Below are 14,914 nucleotides of genomic sequence, written 5' to 3'. Positions count from 1 at the left end.
GCCCCCTAGAGACCTGCCTTCTGGGGGAGAGAGCAAAGCGGCTCCCTGCCCTGCCCTCTCAACCCCACCCCCCAGAGCCCCTTCGGAGCCTGCGCTGCCCCCCGCTTACTCCTGTCTTGGGGGCTGGCTAGCGGGGCTCCCCACGCGAGCGCCACTTGCCAGGCAGGCAGAGAACTGGGCAATCGCTTGATCCCGGACTCAAAGGGCCGAGGCTGCACCAGACCAAAGGCAAACACTGGGTGGAGACGCCTCGCGATTCCCCACCAACCCGCTCCTCAGCCGGTGCGCCCGGCTGACTTCAGCGGCGCTACCCTGCGGCCAGCCCGGCGCTAGCGCCCCTTTCCCCCGAGCCGCGGGCAGGTGTCAGAGCCCCCCGGAGGCGGCTGTGCCTTACCGTGGCATCTTCGCCGGCGTAGTGGCTGATCACCCGGGAGCCGCCCGGGTGCCTGGCAGCCCACTTGGTGATGTTGTAAACCTTGCGCTCGATCACCAGCCACTGGTCGGTCCGCAGGTTGTGCCGCCGGATCTCCTCCCAGCTGTAGAGCCGGCTCTGCGCCTCGCGCTCCTCTGCCTCCTCGCCTTTCTCCCCGCCTTTCCCCATGGGCGCCCCTGGCTCCGCGCTCCCCCGGCCCGAACCGCCCGCTGCTCCCCGGCCTGCCTGCGCCTCCTGGAGCGGCTGGAAGGAAAGAGCGTTTAATTCAGCTGATCCCCTGTTCTCCCCTCTTCCCGCCTCTCATGGTCGCTCTTGGCTTCTCTTTGTCTTTGTCTTCCCTTCCCTCTCCGAAGCCAGCCCCTTTGCAGTCACCCCGCCCCGCTGCCTGCTTTGAAGTGCCCCCTAGGCTGCACTTCCCTGCACTGATAGGCTTCCCCCTCTCCGCTAATAACCCTGCTCTGTGGGAACCTCAGCCAGCTGCCCCCGCAGCATCCCTCTCCATTCATCACTGGGGTGGCGGTTCCACAGTGATCAGCAGAGCTCCTGCACCAATCCCAGCTCGCCTCCCAGCAGAGCCGGAGCCTGCCATTGGCTGGGGTTGATCTTGCGAAGGGGAAAGCGGGCTGAATTCCAGCATAAGCCCGAAGAAGCCTTAACATTGTATCCCACTGGGACTGGGGCCAGCGCCCTCAAGAGAGGCAGCAGGAAGGGAGTACCTAGCAAAGGGATGGGGAAGGGAGGTGTAATTTCTAATGCGCCTCTAATTTTTGTTTGTATTTGCATTTTGGCTTGGGTTTTAGAAAGCTGGTCCAGGGCTGTCATCTCATTGGTAATTAGTGCCGGTTTTAGGAAGGAGACATTTAGACTGTGACTGAAATTAGCATGATTTGGTCGCTTTGATCATGCTGAATTATGGCCAAGATCGCTATCATGCACTGCGGTTTCTTCCACCGCCGAGGCGGTTCATTTCTTTGTAGGGCAGTTCTTTGCTTGGGGCAGTGCTTGGTGTCAATTTCATTAGCAGGTAGGAGAATTCCCTGCTTCTTTAGTCTCCAGGGCACTTCATAATAAAACGATCCCCATTCTTGAGTTGCCAAAGCTTTGCAGCTGAAAGGCAAAAAGAATGGCACAGCAGTGACACTACCTTCCTTCAGGTGTGGAGGGACTTTTATGACAACTTTCCAGGGCAATCCAATCCTGACCCATGGCACCCCCTTCTTCTCCTGACCTGCATGGCTCTGCCAATACACCTCATGGTTCACCTGCTGCAGGCATATCATGGCACTCTTATAAATCCCCTCTTACCCCAGATTTGTCAATTCACCTTAAGCCTGATCTGCAATATTCAAATTATTTTAAACCCGGACCCCTCACACAGTTCCAAGTGCACCTGTTACATCTCAGATATTCCACTCCACTTCCCCATAGAGCTACCATACATCTCAACCTTGAATGCAGGAGCATGACTCAAGGATCTCAAGGTACAAAGAGGAGGTCAAGGACTGACTTGTTTCCAGTCTATAAGAACCTACATGGGGAACAAATATTTTGTAATAGGCTCTTCATTTTAGCAGACATAGGTATAACAAAATTCAGTGACTGAAAGATGAAACTAGACATATTGAGATTGGAAATAAGGTGTATATTTTTAAGAGTGAGGGTAATTAACCATTAGAACAATTTACCAGGATTGTCGGGGTTCTCTGTCATTGACAATTTTAAAATCAAGATTGTATTTTCTTAATGATATGCTGTAGTTCAAAAAAATTGCTTTGGGGAAAGTTCTATAGCATGTGTTACGTAGGCGGTTGGTCAGACTAGATGATCATAATTATCCCTTCTGTCCTTAGAATCTATGAATCCTCTCTTCTGTTTCTGCCCCCCAAACAACTATTTCAAAGTAACTCACTGACTGCCAATGCAGCCCCTTCATATACCATCCTTGAGTGTCTGCATTGCTCTGCCAGCATTGCTCAATCCTGTCCTGCAGCCCCTGTAATTATTCCAAACCTGGGTCCCATGCCTCCACAGCTCTGCCAATGAATATCAATTCTGTCCTGTAGCCCCTTTTGTTATTCCACCTGTATGTCCTCTGCACAGCTCTGCCAATATGCCCAAGCTTCCCCTTTCAGGATAAACTGGACACTCTGAGACAAGCTGATCAGTTTCCTGACACAGGCAAAACTGGCAAGACCTGTACCTTGTGTTCTTTGGTTGTATTTTCCATGCTGCTTTGCCTAGTGTATGTTTGTGGTGGCATAACTGCCCTAAGTGCATGTGGAATAACTTGACTGATTATGCCTCCCAGAGCCAGTGCTAGATTTTCTCACAGTTTAGGCAGCCCCTCTCACCCTGGAAAACTGTCCTGGATGGTGAAAGGCTGCAGCTGGGCCAGAGCCCCATTAGTCTGGACCCAGTTGCTAGTGGAGGGAGGGATGTCCTTAAAAAAGCAGACCCTTCCCCCAAAAGTTGTTTAACCTGGTGGCTAGTGGCCAGGCCAAAGCCACATCAATGGGGTGGCTTACAGTCCTGGATGGACTCCCAGCTGCCACCAAGGCTCTTCTCAAACTTGGGGGCTGGGGGAACAGTTAGGCCAAAGTTACATTGGCAAAACAACTGCCTTCCACTTCTGCTGGTGTTGGGTAGACACACTTAAAGGGGCACACCCATCCCGCTTTGAAAGCTGTCCTGGCAGGAGTGGTGACTAGGCAGGAGCTGTGTGGCAGTGGTGGCTCCTAGCCCTGCTGCTGCTGTATTGCTGTGTAGGAGTGACGACACATGAAATTTGGAGCCCTAGGTGATCTCTACCCCCTAACATCAGCCCTGATGCCATCCAAGAATGAGCATGGTTCCAATACTCTGCTATGCTCTTAGTGTGTAACAAGCCACTCAGAATTACTTGTGCCACTTTGTTCAGTTGCCTCTTTAATACTGGTCATTTTCAGTTTGCTTATAGGTATATTTCAGACTGATATGTACCCACATGCCATTCCCTACAACTGCTACCAGCTAATGCAATTCTTGCCTGAGCATCATGCTCTAGGATCTCTCTTCCTGGCACTAAAGAATGTGGATCTTGTATTTCTGCAAGTGGAGAATCTAGCTCTGTAATCTGAATGGTGATGCGAAAAATGGATTCTCAATAATTGATTCAAGTGGTTTATAGTCTCATTCAAGTGTAGCATAACAATACTGATAAAAGTGCCTGCAGCCAAATGCAATTGGCTTTAGTTCCCTTTTATAGAATCATAGATGATCAGGGTTGGAAGGGACCTCAGGAGATCATCTAGTTCAACCCCCTGCTCAAAGCAGGACCAAGACCCAAATGGTGCCCTCAAGGATTGAATTCACAACCCTGGGTTTAGCAGGCCAATGCTCAAACCACTGAGCTATCCCTGCCTCCCTCCCTTTTCTATCTGGGCATAATAATCCTTGCTTGGGATGGATAATTTTGATGTGTCCAACAGCAGTCAACACTCCTGGAGGAAAACTGCAGCAGGTCCATTGTCAGATGCATACTAAGCAGATGGACCTAACAAATCTTTATTATGGCAAAACATTCAGCAAGTGGTGATCAGTTACTTACAAGTGGGACATTCATCAGGACCATCTCACCACAATCACCTCCAGCACTGGACAATACAGCTTCAACTTCCCTTTGTCACACAAACTTATTTGTAACTTTTTGTTATCTTTTCTTATATGTATGTACATGTAGAATCATAGAATTATAGAATATCAGAGTTGGAAGGGACCTCAGGAGGTCATCTAGTTCAACCCCCTGATCAAATTCCCAACTAAATCATCCCAGCCAGGGCTTTGTCAAGCCTGACCTTAAAAACCTCTAAGGAAGGAGATTCCACCACCTCCCTAGGGAACCCATTCCAGTATTTCACCACTCTCTGAGTGAAAAAGTTTTTCCTAATATCCAAACTAAACCTCCCACTGCAACTTGAGACCATTACTCCTTGTTCTGTCATCAGGTACCACCAAGAACAGTCTAGATCCATCCTCTTGGAACCCTCTTTCAGGTAGACTCATAGGTCAGAAGGACCAATATTGATCATCTAGTCTGACCTCCTACACAAAGCAGCAAGAAACCCTAACCATCTACTTCTGTAACAACCCCCAACCTATGTCCGAGTTATTGAAGTCCTCAATTCTGGTTTGAAGACCTCAAGCTGCAGAAAGTCCACCAGCAAGTGACCCATGCCCCACACTGCAGAGGAAGGCGAAAAACCTCCGCACCTCTGCAATTTGCCCTGGAGGGAAAATTCCTTCCCGACCGCAAATATGGGATCAGCTAAACCCTGAGCATGGGCAAGACTCACCAGCCAGCACTCAGGAAAGAACTCTTTGCAGTAACTCAGATCCCATCCATCCAACATCCCATCACAGACCATTGAGCAGACTTATCTGCTGATAATCCAAGATCAACTTGCCAAAATTAAACTATCCTATCATACCATCCCTTCCATCATTATCAAGTTAGTCTTAAAGCCAGATATGTCTTTTGCCCCCCTTCCCTTGGAAGGCTGTTCCAGAACTTCACTCCCCTAATGGTTAGAAACCTTCGTCTAATTTCAAGTTTAAACTTCCTAATGTCAGTGTTACCCATTTGTCCTTGTGTCTACATTATACTAAGCTTAAATAATTCCTCTCCCTCCCTAATGTTAATCCCCCTGATATATTTATATAGAGCAAGCATATCCCCCTGCAGCCTTCTTTTGGTAGGCTAAACAAGCCAAGCTCTTTGAGTCTACTCATAGGCAGGTTTGCATTCCTCGGATCATCTAGTAGCCCGGTCTCTGAACCTGTTCCAGTTTGAATTCATCCTTCTTAAAATAGAGACCAGAACTGCACACAATATTCCAGGTGAGGTCTCACCAGCTGCCCTATACAACGGTACTAACACCTCCTTATCTTTGCTGGAAATCACTCGCCTGATGCATCCTAAACCCGCATTTCTTTTTTAATGGCCCTATCTCTCATTGGCGGCTCATAGTCATCTTCGATCAACAATACTCAAGGTCCTTCTCTCCTCTGTTGTTTCCAAACTGATGTGTCCCCAATTGAACCTAAAATTTCTTATTATTAATCCCTAAGTGCATGACCTTGCACTTTTTACTATTATATTTCATCCTCTTAATATTTACTCCAGTTTACGAAGGTCATCCAGATCTTCCTGCTATTGTATCCCGTTCTTCTCTGTGGTAGCAATACCCGCAGCTTTGGTCATCGCAAACTTTCATTATCAATTCCTGCTCTTTGTGCCAAGTCTAGTAACAAAAGGTTAAAATAAGTTGGTCCCAAAACCATCTTGAGGGACTCCACTAGTACCTCCTTCCACGCCTCGAGAGTTCACCCTTCAGTCGGACCCGTTGGAGTCTCTTATAACAGTTCCTTATCCACCTTACAATTTCCATATTCATCCCATCTTTCCAATTTAACAACAATTCCCCATGTGGTAACCATTCAAATTGCGCTTACTGATCGAGGTAATTAGATCTACGCATTTCCTTGCTAGAAATCTGTCACCTTCTCAAGAAGAATCAGTTGTTTGACCATCTACTGTTAGTAAAACCATGTTGTAATTTGCTCCCATTACCATTGCTCAATGTCTTAACTACTTTCTCTTCAAATTTTTTCCAAGACCTTACATACTACAGATGTTAAACTAACAGGCCTATAGTTACTGGATCACTTTTTTCCCTTTCTTGAAGATAAGAACTACAGTTCAGCAATTCTCCAGTTGTTACAGCTACAACCCCAAGTTTACGCGCATCATAAAAATTCTTCCATATGGCTTGCAATTCATGCTCCAGTTCCTTTAATATCTTGGATGGGATTGTCTGGGCCCTCTGCTTTACTGCCCATCCACTGTTCAAGTTTGGCTTCCACCTCAGATGTGGTAATATCCGCCTCTATATCTTCAGTCCTGTTATCATCCTTCCATTCATCCCTAAGCTCCTTCATTAGCCTTATTAAAGACTGAGGCAACAGTACCTTTATTTAGATACTTGGGCCCATGCCTTAGTTATCCTTAACCTCCATTCCATTCAGTGTATAGCGCTCACTTCTTCCGTTCCTTTGTTTTCTTTCTTATTTTTTTGGTTTTTGGGGCGCTATTAGTAAAAAAAACAAAAACCACTACTATTGGTTTTAATCTTCCTTTGCTAAGGTCCAACTCTAAATTGGCCTTTAGCCTTCCTCACTTATCCTACATGTCTACCCACTAAGTGTCTTCTCTGCTAATCACACCTTTTCTTCATCCTGTAGGCTTTTTCTTTTTCTAATACCTCTCTAGAGTTGCTCATCCAGCTTGGTTTCTAACAACTCCGCCCTTGTTTTTTTTTCCCCTTTCTTGCAGATGCAGGGTTCTGATAGTTTCTGCAGCTCGACTAAATAATTCCAGGCTCCTCACATTTAGATCCACAAGTCTTCAGTCCAATTCCACTTCCCTAACTAATGTCCTTAGCTCTTAAGTTAGCCCTTGACGAAGTCAAAAACCTATCCCAGATCTATGTTTTGTTTACCCTTCCTATCTATTTGAACTGAATTACTCCTGATCACTCAACCAAGGGTTGTCCCTACAACCACTTTCTTTAAGATTCTCACTGCTCGCCAAAACCAAATCTAACATGGATTCCTCTTGTGTTCTTCACTACTTTGGGAGAATCCATCTCTATCAAATCCAGAAAATATCTTAGCCCTAATTATTTCTTGCATACACTTGTCCTCAGTCTTATCTGGAAGTTGAAGTCTCCATTGATCACACTTTCCCCGTAGTTTATTCATAAAACATTTAAAAAGGTCTCTATCATATCCAAATCAATCCCGGGATCTGTGCACACCCCAAGCCTGTCTCAGGCGAGCTCTAGTAGTAAAGAGCTATCAAAGTCCCCCCTCATTTCTTCTCTTCTGCAGACTAAACATCCAGTTCTCTCAGCCTCTTCCTCAAAAGTCAATGTGCTCCAGCCCCCTAAAGATTTTTGTCCCATCCCTGGACTCTTTCCAATTTTTCCACTCTTGTAGTGTGGGCCCAACAACTGGACACACGTTATCCACGATGAGCCTCACCAATGTCGGAATGAGGATGACCACATCTTTCACTCTCTGCGATGGCCCTATTCTTAAACAGCCCAAAAATGTCGTTAGTCTCTGGCAACAAGGGCCACTGTGACTATCAGCTTCTTATCCACTGTAACCCTATGTCCTTTTTCTGCAGAACTGATCCTAGCCATTCGAACCCTTTTAGCTGTACAGTGAATGGGATTTCGCTGCCTAAACAGACTCTGCACTTTCTTTTGAACCTCATCAGGTTTTCTTTTGGCCATCTCTATTTGTCTAGTCCCTCGGATCCATCCTACCTCCGCATATCTACCTCTCTCCAACGAGTGTCATCCTGCATAACTTCTGATAGTGCAGTCGAACCATCCTCCCGATTCAATTAATGAAGATATATGAGACAAAACGCCTCAGGACCAGCCCTTTGGGCACTCTGCTTCATACCGGCTGCCAACTAGACATGGAGCCGTATCACTACCCATTGAGCCAACGATCTAGCCACTTTCTTCCCCTTATAGTTCCAATACACCCATACTTCTTTAACTTGCTCTGGCAAGAATATGTGGTGAGACCGTTTCAAAAGTTTGCTAAAGTCAAGAACAACCGACCCACTGCCTTTCCCCTCATGCACCATAACTCAGTTATCTCCTCATAGAAGGCAATTAGGTTAGTCAGGCATGACTTGCCCTTTGTGAATCCATGCTGACTGTTCCTGATCACTTTCCTCTCCTCTAAGTGCTTCAGAATTGATTACTTGAGGACCTGCTCCATGATTTTTCCAAGGACTAGGTGAGGCTGACTGGCCTATAGTTCCCCCGATCCTCCTTATTCCCTTTTTTAAAGATGGGCACTACAGTAGCCTTTTTCCAACTACAGTAGCCTTTTTCCACATTAACGCTCTCATTTCCACATTAACTCTCCTTCCGTCAGTGTAGGTTTAGTGTTGGTTCAAACTGATCTTTTCTTTTCTTTACAAACATGATTACTCTGCAGTTTCTTACACGTGTGGTTCTACTTATTCTTACACTGTTAAATGTGATCAGAACAGATGTTTAAAATTCACAGCAGGCTTCTATCAGGCCCAAATATGTCTTTAGCTCCCAATATGAGCCCACTCCTGCTCTCACTGGTGTTTATGGCAAAATTCCATGTAACTTCAATGGGAACAAGGTTGGGCACCACTTGGGTCAAAAAGACAAACAATGGACTCTGTTTTTTGTGGTAAGGAGTTTCTTGTTTAGGAAAGCAATGGCATGTGGTTTATTCTGAATTAATTCAATATCCCCCTGAAGCAGCCACTGCAATGCTGCATTGATTTTATACAGATCGGGGTGATTTGTCTTGGTGTAACTCCACTGACTTTCTGGAGATGTTCCTGATTTACACCAGCCTGTTCTATTTAGCTCAGTGTCAAAGAAAATAGACTGCTCACAAGTATAATAGTATTCTTTGACAAAAACTAGATTAAGGTGGAGTTAAGTTAGAGCATATAGATCAGTAACATAAGGACAAAAAACACTACAGAGATGTTGTGAAAGCAGCAGAGAATCCTGTGGCACCTTATAGACTAACAGAGGTTTTGGAGCGTGAGCTTTCGTGGGTGAATACCCACTTCGTCAGACGCATTATCCCCAAACCAAGCATTACAAATCAAGGGAATTCAGAGTTAAGGTTACACTTAAAAGAAAACCAAACATGTTAAGGTAAGAAATGCACTCTCTCTGGGGCACTTGGCATTGGCCGCTGTCGGCAGACAGGATACTGGGCTGGATGGACCTTGATCTGATCCATTATGACTGTCCTTATGCTCATTTACGACACCCAAACAACCCTTACTCTGCTCTATAATGATATCATTCAGCAAACATTAACTCCTTCATTTATTTCATGTCAGTGCATCTCCAGCTTTTGCATTCTGTGGGTGTGTGTATTCATGAGGGTGAAGGGGAATCTCCAGGTGGAATAAAAGTAGCATAGTCAACTGCACACCACTCAATCCTGGTCCAGCCAAGGAGGGGATGTGGTAGAGTGTATTTGTACTATGGTGATTCTGGAGCAGTGAAATCCTGCCTCCAGGATTGCACAATGCAGAAAGGTGGTAGAAACTTACTTATGTTCCTCCCCACTGCTCCACTGCATCTGCGGATCTGACTTGCTGCTTCTAATGTAATTTACATGATGTCTGTGGGCTGATGTGAACTACACCTGTCTTATATTTTCCTAAGCAGTCTGTAATAACATCCTGAAAGGCCCTACAGGCATGGTGTCCATCATTTTGCTGAAGTATTAGGGCCAGATCCTCAGCATCTGTAAACCAGTGTAGCTCCATTGGCACCATTCAGTGCACTGCCAGTTCATGCCAACTGTGCGCAGTGTTCGAGATGTGGGCGTACCACTGATTTATATAAGGGCAATAATATATTCTCAGTCTTATTCTCTATCCCCCCCCCCCCTCTTTTATTTAACACTCGTGACAGCAACTCCTTTTAATTTCCATCTAACAATCTGTACTTATGCTGATAGGTTGACTTTAGGTCTTTAACATTGACTAGTAACTGGGAAGATGGTAAATCGGACAGAACCCGTTTGACAAACCTCTTCATTTCCTTGTTATTTCCTGACTTCTTTATTCATTTCCTTTTCCTTATTTCCCAGCAGATCGACTAGACACCAGATTTGGGTGCTAGCAGGGGGACCTAACGGGCTCCTTATTTTCTGATTTCTTTTGGCAGCGTTGAACTTGTCATGGCACAGTCAGATTCTGGATGCTTATGTAGATGTAACACTTAGTGCTCAGCTTTAGTTCAGTCTCTTAGCTCTTTTGGGAAATTGATCTTTGGTCTGACATGTAGGATCCCTGTATTAGGAGACGGCTAATTAATGGGACCATAAACCTTGGAAATCAAATGAAACCTGAAGTCCATAGAAGACCCCGAAAGGCCCTTGGGGAGCGGAGTGCAAGTTGAGGAAGAGTTCCCTGCACAGTTTACCTCTCAATTCTCATTTTCCTGTACTGAGCACAAAAGTCATGAATCAGCTCAGGTTAGGGAAGGATACCATATGTATGCAGTTAGACAGGAAACAGCAAGGAACTGGACTGGTATAGAGTGAAACTGTAAGTATCTTCTGTATGCCTGGACTTTTAGAGGAAATGTAATTGAAAGGCAGCAAAAAGTGGAATCCCAGATTTTTAAACAATCCTCCAACAATACACAAAAAAAGCTTATGTCTAGTTACTCTTTCAAAATTAGAATAAAATTACAGCAAGATTTCATCATAAATAAAGTAAAAGCCTAAAGATTTCAGAACACAACTGCTATAAGGAGACACAAAGTCAACTTTGTCACAGGGAAATCCAGTTAAACTATTTCTCTTTTTTTAACCAGCATAGTCTCCCCAAACGGAAGGGCACTGTTCCCGGATAAGGGTCCTGGAGAGGGTTTCCCATATTGGCACAGGCCATCTACCTCCCTGAAAGGCAGGAGTGAGGTCGATGGAAGAATTCTTCCGTCCATGACCCACACTGATGTAGCTGTGCCAGGGCCTCCCAGAGGTGGGGGGGGGGCAAGTGGGGCAATTTGCCCCAGGCCCCGGGCTCCACAGGGGCCCCCAAGAGAACGGGCGAGGCTCCCGCCGCAGCCCGACCCCGCCTCCGCCCCTCACCCGGAGCCTCAGCAGATCCAGCAGCGTCCCTGAACAGCAGTGCCCTGTGGCTCCGGCAGGACTCCTGAGCGCCCAGACCCTCTCCCTTACCACGTGGCTTTGAGCAGGGCGGAGCTCAGGAGCCCCGCGGGAGCCACACTGCACCGCTGTTCAGGGACACTGCTGGATACGATGCACTTGAGGCTCCGGGTGAGGAAGGGGTGCCAGGAACAGAATGGGTCGGGATTCTAAGGGGGGTAGGCAGTTGGGGGGCAGGAAGTAGGGGGGTCAGATAGGGGCAGGGCTAGGCTGTTTGGGAGGCACAGCCTTCCCTACTCTAAAGCTCATCAGCAGTTTGAGGCTTGCAGAAGAGCCAAGCTGTTAGCTTTTCCATTAGGGCTACCATCCTTTCACTTCTCAATGCCAAATTATAGTCTATATTTCAATTTCAGTGCCATAGGGAGATTCATGTCAGGTGGGGGAGAGTAGCTTCATTTAAAATTAGCCACTGGGGGAGGAGGGATCACATGAGAAGAGCAATATCCTACACCACCTACCTCTTTCCTGACCCTACCAAGGGACCCCCCTCCCCCTCCCCTGCATTCCCTGAGGCTTCAGAGGGGTTAATTCAGTGGTTCTCAAACTTTTTTTGTTCTGGTGACCCCTTTCACATAGCAAACCTCTGAGTGTGACCCCCTCCCCCATAATATTGAAAACACTTTTTTATATATTTAACACTATTATAAATGCTGGAGGCAAAGCGGGGTTTGAGGTGGAGGCTGACAGTCACAACCCCCAGTAATAACCTTGTGACCCCTGCAGGGGTCCCGACCCCCAGTTTGAGAACCCTGGGTTAATTTAATTTTAGCACCCTGTGTCCATTCACATGCATGTGCTATTTTGAGCATGTCAGTTTTCACAACATAGGCTCATCCCAGATTTCTGGAACAGAGCTCAAATGCTCAGTTGTGGAGCATGTACATAAGCTATACTAAAGACAAACCCACAGTAACCGTCCAGTTTGTGAGGGACCCCATGGAGTCAGTCTCTAGGAAACAGATAAATGCATGGAAGTTAAGTCCATTAATGGCTATTAGCCAGGATGGGTAACGAATGGTGTCCCTAGCCTCTGTTTGTCAGAGGGTGGAGATGGATGGCAGGAGAGAGATCACACTTGATCATTACCTGTTAGGTTCACTCCCTCTGGGCACTTGGCATTGGCCATTGTCAGTAGTAGACAGGATACTGGCTGGATGGACCTTTGGTTTGACCCAGTATGGCTGTTCTTATGTTCTAACCTAAATGAACCCAAAGTTATGGAGACAGATATGAGTCAAGAAGCCAGCAGAATCAGAAACCTGGAAAAATCTCTGACTGGGTGGGCTCAGGCGTTTGGTCACAAGCTGAGGTGGTTCAAAAGTTTTGGATTTTTTTAAGCAGAAATTTTTTAGTGTTTCTTTAAACAATCAAACACAGCAAGCAGCAAAAATTTGGCCACACGCTCTGAAACCCAAACCATATTCAGGTTTTGGCCGACTAATTTCAGCTTTTCAATTAAAAAAACACAACAAATTTTGAAGGAAAGCAGACATTGTCCGCAATTTTTTTTCCGCTTTTTAAAAACCCCTAGTTTTCGATCCAAAAAAAGTTTGAGAAAATATTTCTCTAACCCTTTTAATGAGCTTTAGTGCCTTTTAGCACTAGCTGATGCTGAGAACCAGCGATACCTTGTAAAGAAGTTTTCTTAAAACTGGGTTTGTGCCGAGATGTGGAAGGTTTATTTTTCCCAGGGTCGCCCCTGGTGGGTAGCATGTGGGGCAATTTGCCCGAGCCCCGCAGGGGCCCCCACGAGAATACAGTATTGTAATTTTTTTTATGGAAGGGGCCCCCAAAATTGCTTTGCCCCAGGTCCCCTGAATCCTCTGGGCGGTCCTGAGCTGTGCCGACGTACGTTCCCTGTGCAGCCCAGGCCTGAGGGTTGGTGTGTGCTGAACTGTTAAGTCAAAACAGCACCATCCATCAGGGGCGTACAAAAGGGAAACCCGATCCTGGGCGACACGGTCATGCTGACTTAACCCCCAGTGTAGCTAAGGGCATTCTGGGAGGTGGTGGGCCTACAGCGACTGAAAGACCTGGATGTGCCAGCCTAGTCTCCGTAGCACAGACAGGGCTGCTCCCAAGAGAAAGAACAGACAGCAAAAGCCAAAGCGGTCCCAGGGTGGGGGGTGAGCCTGCATGCTGTACAAGGGGACCAGGTGAGACAGGCATTTTTGACAGGCCAGAGGAGGAAGAGTCCAAGGAGGAGGGACGAGGGCAAAAAGCTGCAAGCAGGGAAAGAGGCAGAGCAGCCAGGCAGTTCCCCTTAAGGCAAAAGAAGGCCCTGGGGGTGGGCCAAGCCCCCCAAAGGCAGACTAGAGAGCAGGCCAGATGCAAAAGCCCAGGGAAGGACAGGAAAGCCATGAAGCAGCTAGCAGCCTGACCGCCAATTTACAGAGCAGAAGAAAGCAGAGAGTGTCATAAGCCAAAGTTTCCGAGCTTTGCTTTCCTCTGTTGGACCAATCACCAGAATCATGAACGCGCCAAAAGAACAGAGGCTAAGCCTTCCTAGAGCACCCTGCAACACAGGGCAGTCACAAAGACAGGAAAAATGGCCAAGTAAGAGCTAAGGACCCAGCTCCAGCGTGGGCGAAAGAATGGATATAAACTGACCATCAGGAAGTTTAGTCTTGAAATTAGATGAAGGTTTCTAACCATCAGAGGAGTGAAGTTCTGGAACAGCCTTCCAAAGGGAGTAGTGGGGGCAAAAGACATATCTGGCTTCAAGACTAAGCTTGATAAGTTTATGGAGGGGATGGTATGATGGGATAGCCTAATTTTGGCAATTAATTGGTCTTTGACTACTAGCGGTAAATATGCCCAATGGCCTGTGATGGGAGGTTAGATGGGGTGGGATCTGAGTTACTACAGAGAATTCTTTCCTGAGTGTCTGGCTGGTGAGTCTTGCCCACATGCTCAGGGTTTAGCTGATCACCATATCTGGGGTCAGGAAGGAATTTTCCTCCAGGGCAGATTGGCTGAAGCCCTGGGGGGTTTGGCCTTCCTCTGCAGTATGGGGCATGGGTCACTTGCTGGAAGGTTCTCTGCACCTTGAGGTCTTTAAACCATGATTTGAGGACTTCAATAGCTCAGACATAGGTTACGGGTTTGTTACAGGAATGGGTGGGTGAGATTCTGTGGCCTGCGTCATGCAGGAGGTCAGACTAGATGATCATAATGGTCCCTTCTGACCTTAAAGTCTATGATTCTATGAAGATCTGGCCTTATGTGGCAGCATTTAGAGGGCCTTGCTACAAAAGGATGCCAATAAATTCAATTGGGAAGCAAAGACTACATCAGTGGTGGACGCATTTTAAGAACTGAGACATGCCAACTATGTACTGTACTATTGTCAGAAGCACTCCCTATTTTGGAGTCCAGAATGGATGGATCTAATCTGTTGTATCATCAGCATCAATAGGGGGCATTAGAGTCTCAGTGCATATTCCTACATCATTGCAACTTTTGCAGACAGAGAGGCTTTTTTTGGATGACCTCCTGCTTTAGGGATAGTATAAGCCAGTCCAGCAGGATGCTGAGCATAATAGCATGAAGCTTCCTGTGTCTCTGACAGGGCCTAATCCTTGCTATCAGTCTGCCAGTGATGTTGGGGGTCATATAATCATGAGATAGATGCACATATCATGTCTGTGCCTCGTATGTTGTTGGGGGCTG

General features: G+C 46.7%; 1 protein-coding gene across 1 annotated transcript in view; it reads right to left on the bottom strand.

Annotated features, from left to right (window-relative positions):
• LOC116830902 (acyl-CoA 6-desaturase) overlaps positions 1-621 on the bottom strand; it is a 42,012-nt gene extending 41,391 nt beyond the window's left edge. Inside the window, exon 1 of the mRNA XM_032790577.2 lies at positions 395-621. Coding sequence (XP_032646468.1) covers positions 395-601 — 207 coding nt within the window. The 5' untranslated portion in view covers positions 602-621. The remainder of the gene's footprint in view (positions 1-394) is intronic.
• Positions 622-14,914: the final 14,293 nt, after the last annotated feature.

This window comes from Chelonoidis abingdonii, chromosome 4, assembly GCF_003597395.2.
Source record: "Chelonoidis abingdonii isolate Lonesome George chromosome 4, CheloAbing_2.0, whole genome shotgun sequence".
NCBI classification, from domain to species: Eukaryota; Metazoa; Chordata; order Testudines; family Testudinidae; genus Chelonoidis; species Chelonoidis abingdonii.
This window is presented reverse-complemented; position numbering and strand designations above follow the sequence as displayed.